At 32.2% G+C, this 22,318-nt stretch overlaps 2 protein-coding genes and 1 long non-coding RNA gene across 3 annotated transcripts; 1 reads left to right on the forward strand and 2 right to left on the reverse strand.

Moving 5' to 3' along the window:
- Window positions 1–208: 208 nt before the first annotated feature.
- On the reverse strand, window positions 209–7,544 carry LOC143051058 (uncharacterized). Its single transcript, XR_012970565.1, has 3 exons — window positions 7,392–7,544; window positions 6,179–6,213; window positions 209–527 (listed from the first exon to the last, which is right to left on the reverse strand). It is a non-coding gene; the product is annotated as an uncharacterized LOC143051058 (long non-coding RNA).
- Window positions 6,252–10,585, forward strand: LOC143051057 (uncharacterized). Its single transcript, XM_076224112.1, has 5 exons — window positions 6,252–6,390; window positions 7,394–7,579; window positions 8,136–8,240; window positions 9,316–9,433; window positions 10,435–10,585. The coding sequence occupies exons 1-5, from the start codon at window positions 6,321–6,323 to the stop codon at window positions 10,526–10,528; spliced, it is 573 nt and encodes a 190-aa protein (XP_076080227.1). The 5' UTR covers window positions 6,252–6,320; the 3' UTR covers window positions 10,529–10,585.
- A 2,365-nt stretch (window positions 10,586–12,950) lies between these two features.
- Window positions 12,951–19,109, reverse strand: LOC143051886 (uncharacterized). Its single transcript, XM_076224881.1, has 3 exons — window positions 18,881–19,109; window positions 16,216–16,341; window positions 12,951–14,981 (listed from the first exon to the last, which is right to left on the reverse strand). The coding sequence occupies exons 1-3, from the start codon at window positions 18,911–18,913 to the stop codon at window positions 14,817–14,819; spliced, it is 324 nt and encodes a 107-aa protein (XP_076080996.1). The 5' UTR covers window positions 18,914–19,109; the 3' UTR covers window positions 12,951–14,816.
- Window positions 19,110–22,318: the final 3,209 nt, after the last annotated feature.

The following is a 22,318-nucleotide window of genomic DNA, read 5'->3' on the forward strand; positions in this document are numbered from 1 at the left end:
TTCTCCACAACTAATTGAGCAGTCAAGTCCATGTTTTCGACAAGTGCAACGTTTTGAGTCACAGTTTTGTTTACAATTACATCTAATAATATTTAAAGGTACTTCTGGTGCTGATGGTAAAACTGATTACCTGTAAGAAACCATTATGTTACCTTTAACTGTCCAATATTTTTTTAAGAATTGCCCTTAAAAATCTTTAGAATCTTTCTTAAAAATATTGGACAGCTAAAGGTAACATGACTGATTCCTACAGGTAAATGATAGTTCAATCACTGAAATAAAAAAAACTATTAATTACCCTTATTGTTTTCATCATGAAAAGAAAAATACAACTAAAGAACAAATGACAATTATAAACAACATAATTCAATAAGTTGATTATGGTCGTTGTAAGTCTTGTTTCTGTTGGCAGTCTTGTTTTTGTTTCCTTTGTGAATTTCCCTTTTAAAAGATTTATCCTCGTTCGTCTTTAGGTACTCGAAATTGACCTCTGGTGTTGCTCTTATTCTTCCTAACATCATTTTTAACTACAATTATAATGAAAAAAGCATGCTTTTAAAATTTGATAGGTCGTGCCGCAATGCAAAGGCCATGGACAACCTAAACCTTATCATGTGAATTAAGTGCGAATCTGGAACTTCCTTCATGATCTAGGGGACTATAATACTTTTAAGAATTTTCTGGTTCGGCGTTGATTCACAAGTTTTTTTCTAAGTTATTGCTTACATATGAATATAAAATGCAACACTATGCTTATGAACGACGATGCATATGAGAAACAGAATGAAGGAAGACATTACAGCATTTTATCTGTCAAAAAAAAATCAACCGTGTGTCCGATTCGCACTTTGTTCGCATGGATTGTTTTATAAAAGTTTTTTTCAAAAGAAAATCGAGACAAAATTACGTTTCGGTAACATCTAAACAACACAAGGGACGCAATAAACAAATAAACTAAATAAAAGCGATACGACTTTACAGAAAGAATAAAACAGAAAGTCTCTTGAAAATTCCAACACAAGAATAAAACTGTTTGCATGTTGTTACATCTTCGTTTGTTTATATTAATTATGTATTTGAAATAAAATCGACTACGGTGCACTCGATATGGTTAAAAAACCTGTCTTCATGTGCTTTTCTTTTTTCTCTTTAAACCTGTAAAAAATAAAACCCGAGAAGAAAAAAGAAACTAATAGGAGAGGAATACATTTTGAAATATAAAAAACTTGCCATTATTAGCTGTTTTGACTACTAAGATATCCTTTTCTGAATAGATTCTGAATAGGCATTTAATTTTATCCAAATTTTGAAACAACACAATCACTAATAACGACATCTCTTTCTTCGTTCTTGCACTAACAATATACTTTAATCACTTTATACATTTTGAAATACAAAACACATGTAAAGGTATTAATGGATACTATGAGCGGAAACTGAGAAGTCCTTGTGCACGCAAAAATCATGATACACATACCCTGTGTCTTATTCTTCATATAGCAGTACCTGTTGTACCGTTAGCTGTACTTTCTTCTTGTCTATTTTTGTAAGTTGAGTTACTGTTTAAATGGGCCAACAGGTAGGATACATTTTAATGTAAAGAAGTTTATTTACAAAACAAGTTTCCTACTTGATGAAATTATATCTTTGCTTGCTGTTTCTTTTGTTTTACCTTTTTCGACGTGTTAAACAATATTTTAAGTAAGATATAAGCCTCTAACAGTCCATTCTGTAAAATATTAAACAAATATTTTACAGAATGACTGTTGTCGGCTTATATACCTGACATAATAGTCAAACATAATATTAATCTGGTTGTTTTTTAAATTACAGTCACCTTATCTCATTTAATTACATAAACTTTCCTTCACCCCCTGATGTTGAACATGCATGTTCTGTTCTATAAGTAGGTACGTGGGTGCCCATATTCACAAATTTGCACCATCCTGGGATCAATTATCAAACAAATTATTTCTGTTTATGGTTTTGAGTGTTTTGTAAATATCTTACAGAAACCAACTCTTTGAATTAGAATATTTTAGTAGCACTTGATAAAACTAATAATTTTATCTAAATCAAGGACACACTATTACATTTCTCCAATAGCCAGTGATGTTTATTGTTCGTTCTAAAAATCAATTACTATATGAAACAAAATATAAAGTATTTCTAACGACATTTGATATGAACAGGGATAATGGGATTTTGATTTATTTAACATTTTGTATATTATTTTTGGAAGCACCTGCTGCTGCTTTTTGTTATGTATCATTAATTAATACAAGCGATTAATTTCTATTTTTGCAATTTAAGATTACAAAACCTTGTCTTACATTCTCGTTTTAGCTTACATAGTTGTAAATTAACATGCTTGAAATTGTTTTTCTTTAAGTAATAGCCTTATGACGATGATTTTTTTCATATGTTTTTTAGTAAACTACATGTAATGATGGTAAGAAACAGAAAAATGAAAACATCTAATAAATGAAATGATCGAAATATTATTAATAAAATTGAGAATGGAAATGGAGAATGTGCCAAAGAGACAACAACCCGACCATAGAAAAAAACAACAGCAGAAGGTCACCAACAGGTCTTCAATGTAGCGAGAAATTCCCGCACCCGAAGGCGTTCTTCAACTGGCCCCTAAACAAATATATACTAGTTCAGTGATAATGAACGCCATACTAATTTCCAAATTGTACACAAGAAACTAAAATTAAAATAATACAAGGCTAACAAAGACCAGATATGTTTAGTCGTTTCTTATAATTTATCAGAAAGACTAATAGTTTAGTCATATCTTATATTTAATCAGAAAGACTAATAGTTTAAACACATGATAAGCTATATATCGTATGCAAATAAATCAAATGATTAAAGTCGGCATTGTCCCATTTGCAATCATTCCACATCTCCTTATTCTATATTCATATCATTATTAACAATTTTCAAAAAGTTTGAACGAGAAAAGAAAAATAATGTTTGCAGGAGTAACATTAATATATATATATATATATATATATAACTCGTCTAAACATCAACCCAACAATGTTAGATCTGTAAATTTGCTTTCGCAAATTTTTTTGTTCTTCCCTCGCCGGGATTCGAACCCATGCTACTGTGATATCGTGACACCAAATCGCCTGCACTGCAGCCGTCCCGCTAGACCACACGACCACCTGGGCTCTCAAAAAAAGAGCTTTCGCTGGCCGTGTGTTACCTTTCCTCGTCAGTTTTAATCTAGCGGCGTACTACAGTACATGATATATAAGGCATGAAGATGTTATTGTTACAGATCAGCTAAATTATCTATAGTAAAGGATCCTACAAATTAATGTAAGATACAGTCACAGAAAATAATTATATTCATAAGTACGTCTGAGTCAGTGACAACCCTACAACAGATGTATCCATCGGATCGCCATCAATACTGGTGATACATGGCTGTGTACATAATGTATATACAACTCGTCTAAACATCAACCCAACAATGTTAGATCTGTAAATTTGCTTTCGCAAATTTTTTTGTTCTTCCCTCGCCGGGATTCGAACCCATGCTACTGTGATATCGTGACACCAAATCGCCTGCACTGCAGCCGTCCCGCTAGACCACACGACCACCTGGGCTCTCAAAAAAAGAGCTTTCGCTGGCCGTGTGTTACCTTTCCTCGTCAGTTTTAATCTAGCGGCGTACTACAGTACATGATATATAAGGCATGAAGATGTTATTGTTACAGATCAGCTAAATTATCTATAGTAAAGGATCCTACAAATTAATGTAAGATACAGTCACAGAAAATAATTATATTCATAAGTACGTCTGAGTCAGTGACAACCCTACAACAGATGTATCCATCGGATCGCCATCAATGATGGTGATACATGGCTGTGTACATAATATATATATATATATTTGTTATCATTGGTATATGCAACTTGAACAATACAGGCACTTTGAAGTCCTTTTTTCTGGTTTAAATTTTTAAAATGAAAATACCTTTGCGTAAACAGTATTTTATCTATTCACATTCAAGGTTTTGGAAAATGTTTGATACTGATTTCAATACAAAATAAGGAGATATGGAATGACTGCAGATTATACAATTTTCAAGCATCCTTCAAATGAAGTGGATTTAAGAAAATATAAGTCACTTCATTACCTTCGACAATGACTAAAACTCATACCATTCAGTCAACTATAAATGTTTCAACAGGACAAAATCATTTTTACAATTCCAGCGAAAATAACAATGGCTTGATGCATGACACACAATAAAAAACACAATTATTACAGACGGCAACCAACACCAATGATTGAATCACAGACATATTTTTATATATAATTAGTCTTGCTTTGACGTGTTAAGTGAACCTAGCCCTCAAATAACCTGGGACATAGAATTAATAACACAACATAAGAATAAACTGACAACATGGTCCATGTCCAACACTTATGTTCATGTGATTTGATTGATTGATTGTGGGTAGTTCAGACAATTTTCAATACTCTTGGCTTTATCCTTACGGTTCTTTTTTTTATATGAAGGAAGTCATACATGTCATACTACTTTCGGAAAAACCAGCATTAGGCGCGAACAATGACAACCCTATGCAATAAGATTCCGAGTCAATTGGACATGTTAAACGATGCATTGACGCTGTACATACACAAAGAGTAATATGAGAAAACAAAGGTACCCGAAACCTAAATTCATATTAAATAGACAATGCCATAACAAAAAATTCAACATAAAGTGAAACAATTAAAAGAAGCACAAATAAAAAATATAAAATTGAGCCACTCCATTCAAACGAAATTTCAGAAGATGTAAGGGGGAATGCACAATTACAAACATTTTAAAGCTTAAGGATGTACTTAAGGGAAATTAAGAAAAAAACAGATTTTAAGATAGATACAATAAGTCGGAAAATCATAAGCATAAGCTCAAAATATTGATAGTTTTTGCAGCTCCTTTTCGAGATATTTAATTTTAAACAATTGGCGGAAGCAGACTGTCTTTGACTTTAACCTTATATTTGCATTGGTTTTATAAGGGTCTCAAATTGAAAGAAATGAAATCAAGAATCTGCTTAAAATTTGGTAAATGACCCTTTTTGAGCTATAAATTTCATATATGATAAGAAAAATTAGTGTTATTAAGCAAAACGGTTTAACATGCTTTGACCAAGGAGTCTGACCATCTGAAATACATGTCTAAACCTCAACTAAGTACATCCTCAACATCTATGAATACTTCAATACCCAGGGAAAACCCTGACCGAACGGCCATATGCAAAATGACGTATGGTAAGGTCAACTTCGTCAAGCGGAGATAGTATCTTAGTTTCTTAAAACATTTAAAAACTAACTTTAAAAATATCAAATTAAGTTTTAGAGAGGTTAATGGTAGTTAAAAGATGGTAATAGAAAAGCACTAGGTACTTTTTAAATGAATTGTTTATAAAATGATTTCATACGTACTTGAATGGATATCAATATTTCGTTATTAATCATTCTTGCAAATTGTTAAGTAATTAAAAAAATATGAAATCATTAATGCGACTTTCTCAGTTATCATTTACAAACGACCAAAAGATAAAAAAAAAAACTGCTTTCCTCTCCTGCACAACCCGTTCCAGTCTCAGATCCGGCTAATTTGTTAAATGTTATACGTCTACTTTTGTTTAATGTAGTGCGTTTTGATTTTCTTGAGCTTATGTTTTTATTACCCCTTGCTCTTTTTTAAACATTTTAAAACATTCTCACGGAAAGTAGTTTTCTATACACCCTCACTAACACACTTTTTATTCTTGTTTGTAGTAGTTTTTCCTGTTAATGGCTCGTGTTGTCCGATTTCTAATTATTGTGTACTGGTTCGTCGACAATAGTTTGATATTGTGTGTTAACTTATGTGTTTTCTATCTTTCGGCGTGAATTCAATTCCAATTTCAAGATCAACGATTTTCAGTTTGTCAAATGCATATTGTTAGTTCACCGACGCATTCAATTGCTTTCTGGTGGGTTTCAGTTAATTTAACATAGCTTCTTGTTAATTTTGGTTTCATTATTAACGGGCTTTAACGTCTTAAATTGAATAAGTATATAAAGCAAGGTGATTTCCATAGTACATTATAACTTAACCTACAACTTTGTTACTCAAGGACGGAAACTTACCTTACTTACTTACAGTTTGCAATGGCTTGTTTAAGCTACAAAGGTAATAATATTAAGAAAAACAAATCATAAATCTAAATCACTTTGCGTATTAGACAAAAATGAAAGTTGCTTTTTTGTACTTTATTTAAAGTTTACAGCGATGACATCGCTTAGGACCACATACCCTCATACCACTGTACGTTCACATCTTGTTTTGTTTTATGGCGAAGGTAAGTCTCGTTCGTGTTATTTCGAAGACGAGTCAACTCCACTGATAAGGTTTATGTTTCTGTTAAAAATTTTGTATGAGAGAAATTTTATACTTCATGGAACATTTGTTTTCATGAAAACTCAATAAATATTAAAACAATGTTTTGATAGACTTCTTCTATGTGCATTGAACATCAACTGAATTTATCAAAATAGAAAGTTCTTATATTTATTTTATTAACAGATTAATTAATGGCAACGCTCAATGTAATCATAATTTGCAGAAATTTATGTATGCTCCTTTGTTTTTCATTTAATATTATATAGCCAATACTGAACTGTAATTCGCTATTGTGTGATACCTTATCTCTTGGTATAATTTACCGCGTTTCATAGAAGTAGCACGTGGGTCGTTCTATATGGAGCAGGAACTGTTTAGCCTTCCGGAGCACTTGTGATCGTTCCGGTTATTAGTTTGGATCCGGTTGCTCGACTTTAGTTTTCTACGCTTTTCAGTATTTTTTTTTTTTTTGCCATGGCATGTCTTTATCAGTTTGTTTTCGAATCATGCATTTGGGTGATTAGGGACTTTCCGTTTTGAATTTTCCTCGGAGTTCAGTATTTTTGTGATTTTACTTTTTGGTTTAACCATAGGAATGCAGATTGCCTACAGAAAGCAATGTAGCATCCAACAAAAATAGTTTGTCAGTATAAAAAGTTACCATTTTGATATGTATACTTGATATGTGGCTGACATTTTCGAGTCTTTAGAATACCACATATCAGAAAAAATTGACATCTATAGTGTTGATTAGTTAGCAGAAATGCAGAAATTTACATGATATTATTTTGATCAAGGTTCATTAGATAGTAGAAATGCAAACATTAAAATGATATAATATCGATCAATTAACTTTAGCTGTAACGTAAAAACTGTAAAAATGTAAAAATATAAAAATATTGTGTCCATGCTTTGTATTAATATTGGTGAAAAAATGTTATATTTTTGTTTACAACTTACAGGTTTGATATTACTCGTTATTGCTTCCACTGTCCTTGGTAGCTACCAAAATGATAAAAAGAAATCGAGACCAATAACATATAGGCAGTATTGTCGTGACGGAGATTCCATTGATAAGCTATTCCCTGATCCGTTTCCATTTACGTGTAAACCGGGACCAGGAAAAAACGTAGTGTGCCAAACTCTATGTAAGTATATGTAAAGTACTTAAACGATATCCTCACTATTAAGGTAAGGTACTCAAACGATATCTTCACTATTAAGGTAAGGTACTTAAACGATATTCTCACTATTAAGGTAAGGTACTTAAACATGTTAAACGATATCTTTACTATTAAGGTAAAAAAAAAACTTTCAACAGTTGAAGTTTCGTAGAAGTGAAAATCAAACTAGCTAATTTATCATTTACATAGTATATACCAAGCTGATAAACGGTATACACACTTTTAATCTTAGTATTTATGATGAGTTTATAAAATGCATAATTAGGCAGAAGGAGAGCATTTTAATGCAAAATGAATATGCTTCGTATTAGACCGATACACTAATCCGGATTTAAACGTGTCAGTTCACTGTGATAATCAGTAAGAAACATATAAGAACAACCGCATAATTGAAAAAAAAAATGAGTTTTACGGACTGAACACAAATCCTATTTGAAAAAGCATATGTCCTGTCAATGTTTATATGAAAAAAACAATTCTGTATCGATTTCATCAATCTATCTTCTTTTTTTTCCGGTAGTTTATAATTTGAAAAACTCTTTCAAATGTCCTGGATATGGCTATATAAGTGGATGGGAATATTTAGAAGGATTTGGTCAAAACGTTCGATGTTGTGAGGACAAAAGTAAGTAATACTAAAAACATGTCATTGTTGTAGACAGTATAACGTATGACATGTATGTGATATTGGTGTAATGGAATGAATTGTAATTCTATCAAGTTCTAAAAGCGTTGGATATGTACCGCCAATTTATAAAATGGGCTATGAGCAATGCTATTACACCAGAATAAGATAACAAAAAGCATTTAATTCTTAAATCATAGGATTATTATTATTTTACGAAGCACAGGAATAATTAACATAATCAAATATCTTCTTGACTGATTGGTTGATTTGTGCTTAATGCTACTTTCTACACATTTGAATATTTCGTGACGGTCATTTCTTTAAGATAGCCATGTTACTTCAGACAACTGCCCACATATATCCCCCCCCCCCCCCCCCCAGTTATAATGACCTTTTTTATAAAGCCAATAAATCTATCGGGGTTTAATATATAAAATAATTTGTCTTCATGAATGAAATGTTCAACTTCTAATTGTATATCATTATATAGGTTTTGTCTGATATTTGTATTTACTTTGCATTTAAGAATAATTGAAATTCATCTTCGATTTTACATAGTCTTTATTCTCAAAGAATTTTAGTGCACCGACCAGTTTTTAATTCAAGACCATGATCACTTATACGGAGTTTAGTAAAATGCAGAAGGACTATTTAATGATGAGTCTGAGAGTTTATCATAAATTAATTCTTAATAAGACTCCATTTTTAACAGCTTTTCTAACAGTTTACGTTTTGTCGGACTTCTTTTATCTAACCAGTTTTCTTTTTGTATTTCTTTTTCTCACCATTCGGGATGATTTATTTGCTGTCTTAAGAAAAACTGAGATAAGTTTTTCTGTGGCTAAATTAGTTCCATTTTGGCCCTCTGAAAATGTTTTGGTATCATCATGTATAGTGTTATTCATAATAGTTTCATCACAGAGAACGTAATGATTGTAATATTTTCAAAAATACACAAACAGCTCTTGCATTAAATTAACAGTTCAAATATGCTAAAAAAATATCTTCAGCTCTTGTTATGTTTACATGAACAAATAAATATTTGAGCTGTTATAAGTAATATTTTTTGCAGACATAGAGTACACATACAGAGATTGTGATGTACAAGTGGACGACGCGACATCAAACGGGCGGTCGTATAGAGTTAATAAAGGAAAGGTTATCGTTGGTTTTAACAGTGAAGATGGCGGGTTTGTATACTTTTATCTTTACACATGTTTTATAATTGAACTAGATTCATATTGAATGATAAAAAATTGGCAAAGAACTATTCCAATTAACTGATTATTTCCGCTTAGTCTGAAGCAAATGATTTTACTATGATATTTCAAGTATGGCACTGAATGTGTACATAATGCAGATAGCTCTATATAAATTTTGTGTACAGTTTTGTTTCCTCTTATAGTTGACGTGTTTCCCTCAGTTTTGGTTTGTGACCCGGATTTGTTTCAGTTAAATCGATTTATGACCATTGAACAGCGGTATACTACAATTGCCTTTATCTAGTACAAACTTCGGGAAGATCCAAGTTTAATTTACTCGTGGTACTGCTTCTACTCGCTGAAGACGTGATCATAATTACTTGCCCTTGAAATTTTGTTGGTTAGCAGTATAAATATATACATATATGTGCAGACATACTTACATATTTTAAACGTTGCATATTGCTTCATTTGAACAAATATTGTGTTGTAATACTGATTGATTGATTGTTTCTTGCTTAACGTCCAGTTTAAACCAGTTAATACATATTCAAAAATATATTGTCACAATCATGATCCATTCATATATTTCTCAGTTATTACATATTCAATTTTTTACATCTAAATTTGTATTTAAAACTTTTATGATAAAACAGCAAGTAAACAAAAAATATATATTCGAAAGATAATAGTTAATTACCCATTGATATTTTAACTTGGCAAAATTGCAACCCACACGTATCAAAACGGCACCCTTTCAAGTAACTCGTCTGTGTATTACTTTATATATAAAGAGTATCTTTCCCCATACATGTCATTAAACAAACACAGAAAACAAAGTAATATCAGGTACTTCAAGTATGGCACAGAATGTGAACATATCAGAATTAAGGATAGTGCAGATAGCTATATATATATTCGTACGTTAAGTTTGAATTCTATTTTCTTTATTTGTATACTTATTTACAATTTCGTTTAATATATTACAGAGTTACTTGGAACAACATAGAATGTTCATATACAAAATGTCCAACAAATACTTGGAGAAAACAAGTCGATTCAACATATTATAAGGGAAATTAGATCAAGGAAGAGGAAAACATGTCGAACTCTGAAGTTAACATTATGTAGAAATGTTCCAGAAAATAAAAAAAAAATAAAAAAAAAACAGTATATACGTTTTTCTTACTTATTTCTACTTTATAGCTCTTTCAAGGTACTGTCCTTGATCATGAACTAATTTAGTTACTGTTAAGTTAGAAATGGGTGCATGTAATTGTTATCATTGCGATTCAACGACCTCGGCACCAATGCGAGGTTTCATTTTTGCGATCCGCCGTTATTTTGTTTTCCGTCTGATTATTGACTGATCATAATGCACAATCTTTTGTTGAAAATAATGGTTAGTTTACAGGATCTAAGCATATTCATTTCTTACTAACATTGGACTATTGTCCTACACATTTGTTACGTCAGTTAATCAAGTAAATCAACTAAGTTTAAACTTGCGCTATTATAAAACAGTTGAGGTACCTTTTAATAACAGCGTTTTCACGATTATATGCGTAGAATGATGTCCAGATACTAATTATACTTGGTCTTTCTGGTTAGACAGTTGACAGAGTGCATGTCCATAATATGGTTATTACTCGATGTAAGTATGAAACGCATGGTTATATTTGGTTAGTGCTAGGATATATATCTTATTCTATACTAATAATATTAGTTACTAAGTTATAGCAATAATACGAATCGAACAGTTGTGTTGGCTTGTAATGTATTGGAGTGTATGTGACGATTCGTTAGCCGTAGTTGAACTCCTGTTGTTGTCAATATTGTCCACGGCTGCTGTTGTAAAAGCACTAGGATTCGCGGAAGGATCCCCATATTCAATACTGAATGTTTCATAGATTGAATCTTTTAGTACTGTTGATAAATGGATAATTGGATCATACACAAACGACTTATGTAAATTGTACATTTTGTCATTTAGTACATCTTTTACTGGTCCTAGCATCTGGTAGACGGGCCATATTATACATTTATAGATGGTTCTAGTTGAGTTGAATGTAATATTAAAGACAAATAAAACAGAAGTAACTTTGAAATGGATAGCGTCGTATTTGCCTCAATGGAATAATACGACTGCATCTGAATATTTGGCCAAACGATAATCAACTAATGTTTTTGATTACTGTGGACAAGAGTTTTGCTTACATCTTGTTTTTGTGAACTACTTTTATGTGTAGCTTTTTCACGTATCGTTGTCGTACGAGCAGATTGTTGCGGTTGCCTGTTTAATTGCAACACAAATATAACCATTGAACAGAAGAAGTAAGCAACTGCCTTGTTAATTGCATGGCAAGCCTCAGATTACTGCTCATTACTATGTCCTGTTCCACCTGATCATAAAGAAAACTGTTTCATTCTAGTTTAGTCTAGCTTAAATGTTAGAATAACGCCAGTATCCAAACGTGATCCCTCGTTGTAGACTACATTAAGTATGGTACCGTATGCAACTATGGTACCGTAGTTTTTCTGAATTGTCTTCACAAATCATTTGATGTTTGGCTTTAGTATAAAAATGAAGCATGCACTTGGTATCAAAGTCACTTGATTCTACTGAAGGTACGTCAAAACAAAACACTTTTGTAACCATATATAATGGATATTTGTTGATTTTGATATTTCAACATAAGTTATATTGTTCGAAGCATCCAGTCCGTCTAACATTCAAAATTAGAACTTGTACATTATTATTAAGTGAAATTTGTTGGTTTTGATATTTTGAGACGGCCATCTTGGATTAAAGCAGCTATACTGAAATTTCAAAGTTGGTCCATGGATTATGTTTTTGAAATACCTCGCACTACTATCATGACAAATTTGGCACTGATTTTGATCTTGTAAAGATCTATTGATTTTGATATTTTACGGCGGTCATTTTGAAAAAAGCCGCCATATTGAAATTTCAAGGTGGGTCCATAGCTAATATTTTTGTAAACACCCAAAACTACTACCATTCCAAATTTTGTGCTTTTATCATCAAACCCACAATTTGTTCACCGATCTGCCGTACTGTAGTGATCAGTATGATATTAGGCAGCATTATTGTATGACAACATAACCAGGAGTTGTTTTTGTCTCAATCGAATTGTGACTTTCGAACAGCAGTATACTAATGTTGCTTTTACATGTTTTATTAGTCATTATTTCATAAGTACAGACTCCTTCTAAGCCAGCACTCGACTATCCGTGGCAGTTATTGATCTTTGCTTTCTGATAGTTTTTACTTAAGCACAACGAAGAGTCCAGTATAGTCGAAGTGCGCATATGGCATGCTGTAATTGTTAATTGGTTTCTATGACCAATCAACATGTTTTGATATAGCATTTCAAAAAATTTACCCAGAATGTATTTGGTTCCGACGAGGTGAATAACAACATGCACTACAATGTAGAAGTCATTAATTTTAATTGAAAAATAATAGAATAAAGAAGATGGCTGGTTTTAATACTTTTATTTAAAGAGACAGTAACGATATCAACATTGTTTTAAAAGTTATATTATAAAAATATTCATAACTCTATATAAAGTCTTGGTGAAACAATTACAATGTATAGATTTCCATTTGAGACGAAGCAGGCCCGCTCCTTTCCGTTCACCCGATTAGAAGCTATTATATTATATAATGAATTTAGTATCATTGTCTTTCATACACTCATGGGTTGTCTCGAATTTGTCGAAGCGTTGTCATTCCTTAATTGTCCTTCAATGAAATTGTAACGTCATATTGCTTTGTAGATACGAAAACAAATAAATTCTATGAAAAATAAACAAATGCTTATCACACAGCTCACTTGAATCCATGACTAAAAGGTTAAATAAAAGTTTAAAACATTCTTAAAGGGGCACTAGCTGCCAAATTCATGATCACCGATTTGTCTCAAGTCCACATGTTTTATTTATAACAATGTAAAATATGTTTCCAAACTATCAAAAGTATAAAATAAACAATGTACAGGACATGGTCTCAAAAAGATGTAGCTTCGTTTCGTGAGAATTTTAGCCAAGACGCCATCTAATTAACTATCGAGTTGACCTTATATGACCATATAAACGATGTAAACATAAAAAAACATAGATATGAATAGATTAATCCACACGTGCAATTGGATTTTTAAAAGTCTATTATATTGTATTATAGATTCAAAAACTATGTTTATCGTCGTTTTTAGCTTTATAAGAATGACTTTTTGTGGATCGAATCAATTAATCAAATTATTTACCTTTGTTTCACTTTCAATGTTTACATTTTTTCCTTTTAATAACCGTACACGGACATTGCATATGTTTTTCTATCTCTTTCTACGGGGTTAAATTGGAGTTCACATGAATACGGGTTGAATAAGGTCGAATTATTCACTTGCAAGTGAATAAGTCATTATCAATGTTTATTAGGTTAATTTTACAAAATTGAACCATTTTAGCTGATAAAAGCTAATTATTATTTCACTTTTTCACTTTCATTAATGATTGAACAAAAAAATCATACTTTTGATTTTTTATATATCTCGTAGCTAGTGCCCCTTTAAAAAATATTAAATGAATAGATGCAAAACCAACGATAATTATTTTTGGGTCTTCAAAATAATCACCTATCAAAAATAACTAAAAAATCTACGACAATCTGAATAACATACATAACACTATAAAAATAAGAAAATATGGTACCATTGATATCTGCAGTAAATATATAGTTAACTGTTTCGGGTAACATTGAAAATCTATTTATATTGAATAAAATTTATAATAAACAAGTAGCTACTAGTATCACAGATCACCTTTAATAATATAAACATGTTTTGTAAAATGTATACACTTTTTCAAAAGAACAGGTGTGATGTGAAGAAATTCAAACAAAACCTGACAAAAAGGAGACATCTTTAAATATTGATGGACAACATAAACTTTTGAAACAAGAGGCAAAAATTAACAACCACAAATACTAACATTTTACCTTTATAATTACCTAGATATTTAACTTTCAGTGGAATTTAAGCGAAGTATATTTATGTATGCATTTCAACAGTATAAATTATTATAGATCACATTTGAACTGATTATATAGGTGTTTTTCTTGCAGTACGAGATGCTCTTTTAAAAAAAGTTGTAAAAAATAGTCTTGGAGACCAGATTATAGTAAACGCTTTAGTACTGGTACATGTATCTGCAACTATAATTACAGTTATTCAAGAAATATATACTTGGTGACTGTAATGGCATGTTTCTTGTGAAGACATAATTGTCGATTAACAAAATAACACGTGGCACTTTAGAACTTTGATATTGAAGGTCGAAAATAACGTCATTAGTAGCCGCTGCTGTAGTATGACGAAAACACAACCACTGATACCACAATAACTATGACGTAAACAATTATTCCCGTCACAAACGCAGCAATGACAAAATTTCTGGCATTTCTAGCTTTTGTTTCTTCGAAGGCATAATCGCCGTCGTTTGCTGCTCTGTTTGCCTACAATGAAAATAACATAAAGGTTAGCAAAGATTTGGTCAACGAAAATAGAATATACGATAAAGGTAAGCGTAGATTAAGTCGACGAAAAACGAAATATCATATTCAACAAACATTCTGTATACCAATTATAAATTCCTCCAAGCATGACGAATAAATTGTAAAAAACTGATTAGTTAAGGGAATTTTCCAAGTCCAAGGACCATAACGCTGCACAAAATCATCAGAACGGAACAAAATTCGAACTTGATTTGTAACTTGTCCTTATAAAACAATGTAGCAAATATTAAACCAATGTTTTAAACATGAAGAAAAAAGTGTGGAAAACTGATTTCCCGGACGAACGAAGTCAACTTCGATAGAAAGAGACTCACAAAGGTCAACGAAAATAACGTATACGAGAAACATGAGAAAGGTAAGCTTAGAACTAGTCAAAGAAAATAACTTATACGAGAAACATGAGAAAGGTAAGCTTAGAACTAGTCAAAGAAAATAACTTATACGAGAAACATGAGAAAGGTAAGTTTAGAACTAGTCAAAGAAAATAACTTATACGAGAAACATGAGACAGGTAAGCTTAGAACTAGTCAAAGAAAATAACATACACGGTAAAGGAAAGCATAGATTTAGTCAAGGAAAATTGACATGACTCTTTTTGTTTGCACGGAGCTATTCGTGTATGGTTTAGAAATTGTTGTCACATGTTTTGATTTCTTTGGTTTTTACTACCATACAGGGTAAAATATTTTGTCCAATATCACCTACTTATTTTTTTCATATAAGACGTCTATAGTCATTTACCAAAATTAAGGCAGATTCTAGATTTTTCTTATTCCGATATGTGATTTGAGGCCCATGCTATATAAGGTAAAAGTAATATGGATCATATCCGTGATCATCAGTTTCACAGATATCGCATAAAGTCTTTGTCATTGCTTTTTCTATACTTATTTATTATAATCATCCGTCATAATACATAGAATCGTACCAAATATGCACATTTATTTTAAAAAAATTAAGTTAAAAGTAATATGACAAAAAAAAACGAACCCCATGGAAAATTCCAAATGAAAAGTCCTTTATCGAATGAAAACATCAAATGTTCAAACACATCAAAAGAGTGGAAAACAACTGTACTATATCTGACTTGATACAGGCTTTCCGTATGTAGATTGTGGTTATTTTTATTTATAGATATAAAAACATGTTGTATGAGTGCTTATTGAATACTTACATCGTTTGCCGCTATAAGTGCACATATTCCAATAGGCCAAAAGCATAAACATGCAAAAATGGCGGGAATCAACCAATTAGTTGGTCTTACGCCATGAACGACCATTTGCTGTGGCTGGTTTGTAACCTGAAGAATAAACGTTAAAACTATATTCCAATATCATTAAATTTCATCAGTATTACATAACTTTAATATTCAACTGCAAAATAAAAGGTAAAGTTGTACGATAAGCTAATGACAATTAATCGTTTTGGGAGGCATGGTCCCCGTCCCAAAAACAATTAATCGTTTTGGGAGGCATGGTCCCCGTCCCAAAAACAAAATTTGTGTATCAGTGTTTTATTCTGTTATCTCTGTATGACAGCTGTTTTGACTGTTGGCCTTAGGTGTCATCTGTTTTCTCTGTACGCAAGTTTTTTTTCTGATATCGCCATATGACATGTGTTTTGATTGCTGCATCTGTTTGGTAGAGTTTTTACCAGTTACATTGTATCTTTACAATGTGATGTTTTCTGCAAGTTTTTATCTATTGCCCGAGTGTTGTAGAGGTTTAGTATGTTGTCTCTTCATTGTTGTACCTGTTGCCTTTGAAAACACAGAGTCACTGGTCTCAATCGAGTCAATAAATCAATATTATTCAGATATTGTAATGTTATTATATTCATTGTACGGGTTTTGTGATATTGTATATAATATACTATCTGGATAACACTGATTTGCCTGTACCTTCTTTCTTGGAAATGCACTTGCTATCCGAATAACTCTGTTGTGTATGTAGATATAGGAAGATGTGGTATAAGTGTTAATGAGACAACTCTCCATCCAAATAACAATTTATTAAAGTAAACCATTATAGGTCAATGTACGGCCTTCAACACGGAACCGAACAACAAGCTATAAAGGGCCCAAAAATTACTAGTGTAAAACCATTCAAACGGGAAAACCAACGGCCTAATAAATGCTTACTTTGGTGATTGACGGGATTAGTTCCCTTAGTAAATGCAGTAGATCCACATTTGTACTTAGTTAGTCGTAAGCGGTTGAGATAGGGAAGTACTTCTTAATATCAGTCGGGTTGGACATTGCTTTGTACCATTGAGTTCTCGGGTTGGAGTTCCGAAGGAGACACAGTGATTGTGTAATGAAAATCATGCTCAACGGTGAGATTTAGCGTCCATCAATACAAAAAACCTGGTGAGAATAATTACCTAGTAACTTTGGGAACTGTTGTCGTATATCATCATTATCTTAAAATTACTTTAGAGATAGGGAAATGTGATTGCATTGCTTCCCTTAGCGATATGTAGTATATATAGTTACTTAGCTAGCCTAAGCAGTTGGGCCAAAGAAGTACTTATTTAGTTCAGTCGTTAGAGCACTGCATTGTTACACAGATATCCCGGGTTTGATTTCGTGGGCTAGACGGTGATGTTGTATCGAGAAACATTTTCACAGTTCTTTGACAATTACACTAATTTCATACATTGTATTAGCAATTCCTTTAATAGCTAATATGCATCGTGTCACGCATTTATACAAAACGTTTAAATTCGAAAATTTGAAGGCCAACAATACCTTTATACTAAAGACGTTTTATGATCACTGACGTAGATGTTAATAACTAAAGGTAGGCGTCCTAAGCTCGTAAATGTATTGAGTTAATCGACATCTTTAAACCAATATCATCACTAGTATATCATACTAGGTTACTTGTATTATATGAGAAGGTTATTTCGGAAGGGTTGTCCTTTTCACTCAAAGAAATAAGACGGAAAGCGCAATTAAAAAGTAAGTGACTAGAATCATTTTCATCACAGCGTGGACAACTGCAATACTTATGTTGGTAATAAATACTGAATCATGTAACTTTAACTTGTTTGGTGTCGGCTATCGATAACAGTCATTATCGGTCGTCCCTCCGTCTATATCACTCTGTTCAGCTCTTAATATTATTCCGTATCATGTCTTTGTGACGTCAAATACGTTGACCCGGCCTTAATAACTTTGACCCGGACATATCAGCGACGTCATAATGTTTGAACCGACATAATAACTTTGACCCGAACTTATCAAGTCATCTTTTGTGTGCTGGTGAAACAAAGAAAACACTTCTGAAACACGCAAATATAGCCCGATAAATCGATTATCAGATTATCTGCATATTGATATTGTAAAATATCAGCTGCTTGACATTATATGAAGGCTTTTTGATCTCGTTCGCTACGCTTACTCGACAAAAAGCTTCATATTATGTCTCGCAGCTGATATTTTACGATATCAACATGCAGATAACCTGATAATCGGTACTTTTACGCTCACTCAGTGTGTCAAATAGGGATTTAATTAGAATAAAAGAGTAACATACATACAGGTGCACTAGAAGAAGCGAAAAAAAGTTTAAGTATTCAACATTTAATTCAATACACAAGGTTTAGTTCTCTGCTAGTTATTCGTATTATTTGATTTATGTGTTTAGGACCTTTGGCGACCTAATAGTTAAAATGTCTATATCACGTGCGATATGACAAGTGAGCGTTACTGCAGACAAACGTTCACCTAATCTAACCCAGTCAATTGATAACCTGAGGGCGCACGCCACGAAATGGTCTTGTCCGAGCTGTTATGAAAATGGTTCTATATACCACTGATAATGACTTATACTTACTATAACAGTTGATTGTTGTTGTTGTTGTTGCATGCCGTAACCTTGTGGTGAACTGTAACCTTGTGGTGGCTGACCGTATCCTTGTTGTGGCTGGCCATAGCCTTGTGGTGGTTGTGTTACAGGTTGGCCATATCCTTGAGCAGGTGGGTAGGGTTGTCCGTAATTCTGCTGTGGGTTGTTCGGATAAGGTGGGGGTTGTTCTGAAATTTAAAAACAAACGAGTGCAGCACATACAATCAGGAAATGAACCACATTTTATCTGAAAAATAAAATTCGTACTTCGTTCTTTCTTTTCTTATATAATTAGGGTAAAATATGAAATAATTTATATTCGGTTATGGACCAACATTCAGATAGGCATGGCTTTATTTGCTGGTGTAGTTAAACTATGTTATCCACATGAAACCAGGTAAATATTTCAGAACAATAAATCCATGTCAATGTATCTGTGTTGATCAAAGACAGTTCGTTTGCAGCTGAATCGATTTAGCCCTGTGTTATCAAAACATTAGAAGCTATAAGGAAATAAAATTATCTTATTGATACACTTTATAGTCTACTAGGATAAAAACGAGCAGAAATATATAAACACAATAGTCACAGGCACTTGACTTACAGCATATCTGCTATGTAACCCTTACTGGAAAATCCCTTAAAACGAGACTAAAGTTTAGACACCTAAATACGTAACAACCAAACACCAGTGCACGAAATACCCCTAAATACATCTTATACTAAGATCATAGTAGACACCTCTCCATATGAAACTACATGTATCATATATCACGGTAATAGATGTTCGTAAATACATTTTTGATCATCTAGATACTGACACACCCAAAATAAGTAGAGATTTCATAAACTCTTTAGTTAAAATAAAATGTAAATATGTTTTGCACTTGACAATCTGTGTATTACATAATTTTACATTTGTATGTATAATAGGAAAGTCCAGTTAATTTTAAGATTACCAATTGACTGTGCACGATTTTATAGGAGTTTATAATCAATACTTCCCCAATCTAATAAATGTGATGTAGTTAAAGAGACTCATTTAGAAATTTAATCAAATGGAATTTTCTTTATCAAATCTATAAACCTAAGAAATTTGGTCTATTTAACTTGTTACTGAATACATGTATGAAATTAGTGTTTTACATCCCGATACAAGGTTCGAAATAAGTTAGGGTTCTACATTGACCTTTATAATAGTACTATGCGAACGATGCTAAATAAGATTTTTTTAAACTGAGAATGGAAATGGGGAATGTGTCAAGAATGGAAATGAGGAATGTGTCATAGAGACAACAACCCGACCATAGAACAGACAACAGCAGAAGTTCACCAATAGGTCTTCAATGCAGCTAGAAACTCCCGCACCTGGAGGCGTCCTTCAGCTGGTCCCTAAACAAATATATTATATATATACTAGTTCAGTGATAATACACGTCATACTAAACTCCAAATTACGTATATACACAAGAAACTAAAATCAAAAATCATACAAGACAAACAAAGGCCAGAGGCTCCTGGCTTGGGACAGGTTTGCAACTTTACCAGACCGTCTGTTAATTTAGGCGCGTAGCTACGTTTACGTCAAAACGCCCGGGCGTACACTTGAATTTTGGTTAAAAAAAATATTTTAATCTCAATAAACTAAAAAGAACTGGTTAAAATTATAAAAGCCTTGTAAATTCATCAATGGCTTGTATAATTGCGAATAAAAGTGACGAAATTTACTTTTCAATCAAAAGGTATCGTATTATACATTTGTCCATCTGCTTTCAAAGTCTGAATGCACTGTGAATTGTACTTACTTTTCCTTTGTTGAAAGCTACTCATTATCTGTTGAGATTTGCATTTTTGACGAGCCTGCAACATTTCAGTCGCGAAAGCGAGACAAAGCGATCCTAGATTCCGTTGGCGGCGTCAACATTTAGGTTCAGCATGTTGTGAAGTTTTTTTCAAATATCAATAACTTTGTCAAACATTCATGGATTTTTACAAAAGTTTGACATATATTGAATTTTCTCGTATTTACTGATAAAAGGAAGTTGTTTTTGCAGTTATATAACAAGTAGATAAAGTCTGGGGTTAGTTTGTTACACATCAATTAATTTGTCAAACCTTCTTCGAATTTTATTAAACTTTAGCAGAAGCTTTTTTATGATTTTAAATGTCTGAAGCAAATTTTTATAAGAATTTTGTTTTCATTTTTCAGTTGATGGACTTATTTTTTCGCGATTAACAGACGGTCTGGTTTTGTAAACCTTCATAGATGGTCATGAAACTTTGACAGAAGAAGATCAAGAAAAAATATCTAAGGAAAATGTTTATTTTTTAAAATCTTGTAATGGACTGATAAATAGATTTTTTTTGCGGGAAGTTGTCCTAGACGAGAACCAGAATTCCACGGAAACCTTTGCGAATTTTCATAATTCACCTGAAAATCTATTAAAGTTAATTATTTCATGTCCACTAAAGAAATTTGCACATAAAAAGAGGTCTTGGTTGAGTGATTGCTTTACCCCATGGCTCCTTTCAAACATATTTTAAAGTAACTGGTTTGGTCATTTTCTCTGAAACCAATAACCTTTATATCTCAAATCAACAAAATGAATATATTAAACACAAAAGATAAACAAATTAGACTCTAAGTATGTTGCTATTGATGAGTTTTCAATTACATAAATGGTATCCTATTCTTGTTAACTCGTTAACTTCAGGGGGCTTCGCCCCTCGAACCCAATACCAACAGAACAGGTTGATATTTCAAAGTATCAATATTGTTGCGAACAGGCAACAATGAATGGTTCAACCAATTTTAACAAAAATTTAAAATTTTTGGTAAAACTATGAAATCTATGCTAAACCTATGATTGTTTACATATTACACATTGTGACTTCGATGGAGAGTGTCTCATTGGCACTCATATAACATTTTCTTACTTATATAAACGATTTTCAAGGTTTTACTTTACCCTTAAGTTATCACACCTTATTTGAATCGCAGTTGTTTTCTCCTTAAAAAAAAAATTTGAGCGACTTACGAAGAGACTAACGATTTAACTATAAAGTCTTTATTTAAACTGACAATGGGTACCTCGTATCAACGAATCAGGTAACTGCTTTTTCTCACCTACGATTTTTGTTTAGATAGAAAAAAAAGCGAAAATTTAAAAGATCTTGATTTCTTATCAATTTTTTAATCATAAAGAATCACAGCTCAATAACAATTGACCTCATTACACTAAATACTTCATACTAAAGTATATTCACATCCTATAATGCTTGTAATTTACTTTATTTATTTGTGTATTGTGTATTTTCACTAAGAAAAAAAATAATAATCATTGCCTGATATTTATGTATAGTGACTGACAAGAGCCCATGATTGGTAAACATGGTAAATAAAATGTCTCATGTACATGTACGACA

The sequence above is a fragment of the Mytilus galloprovincialis genome, chromosome 11 (assembly GCF_965363235.1).
Source record: "Mytilus galloprovincialis chromosome 11, xbMytGall1.hap1.1, whole genome shotgun sequence".
NCBI lineage: Eukaryota > Metazoa > Mollusca > Bivalvia > Mytilida > Mytilidae > Mytilus > Mytilus galloprovincialis.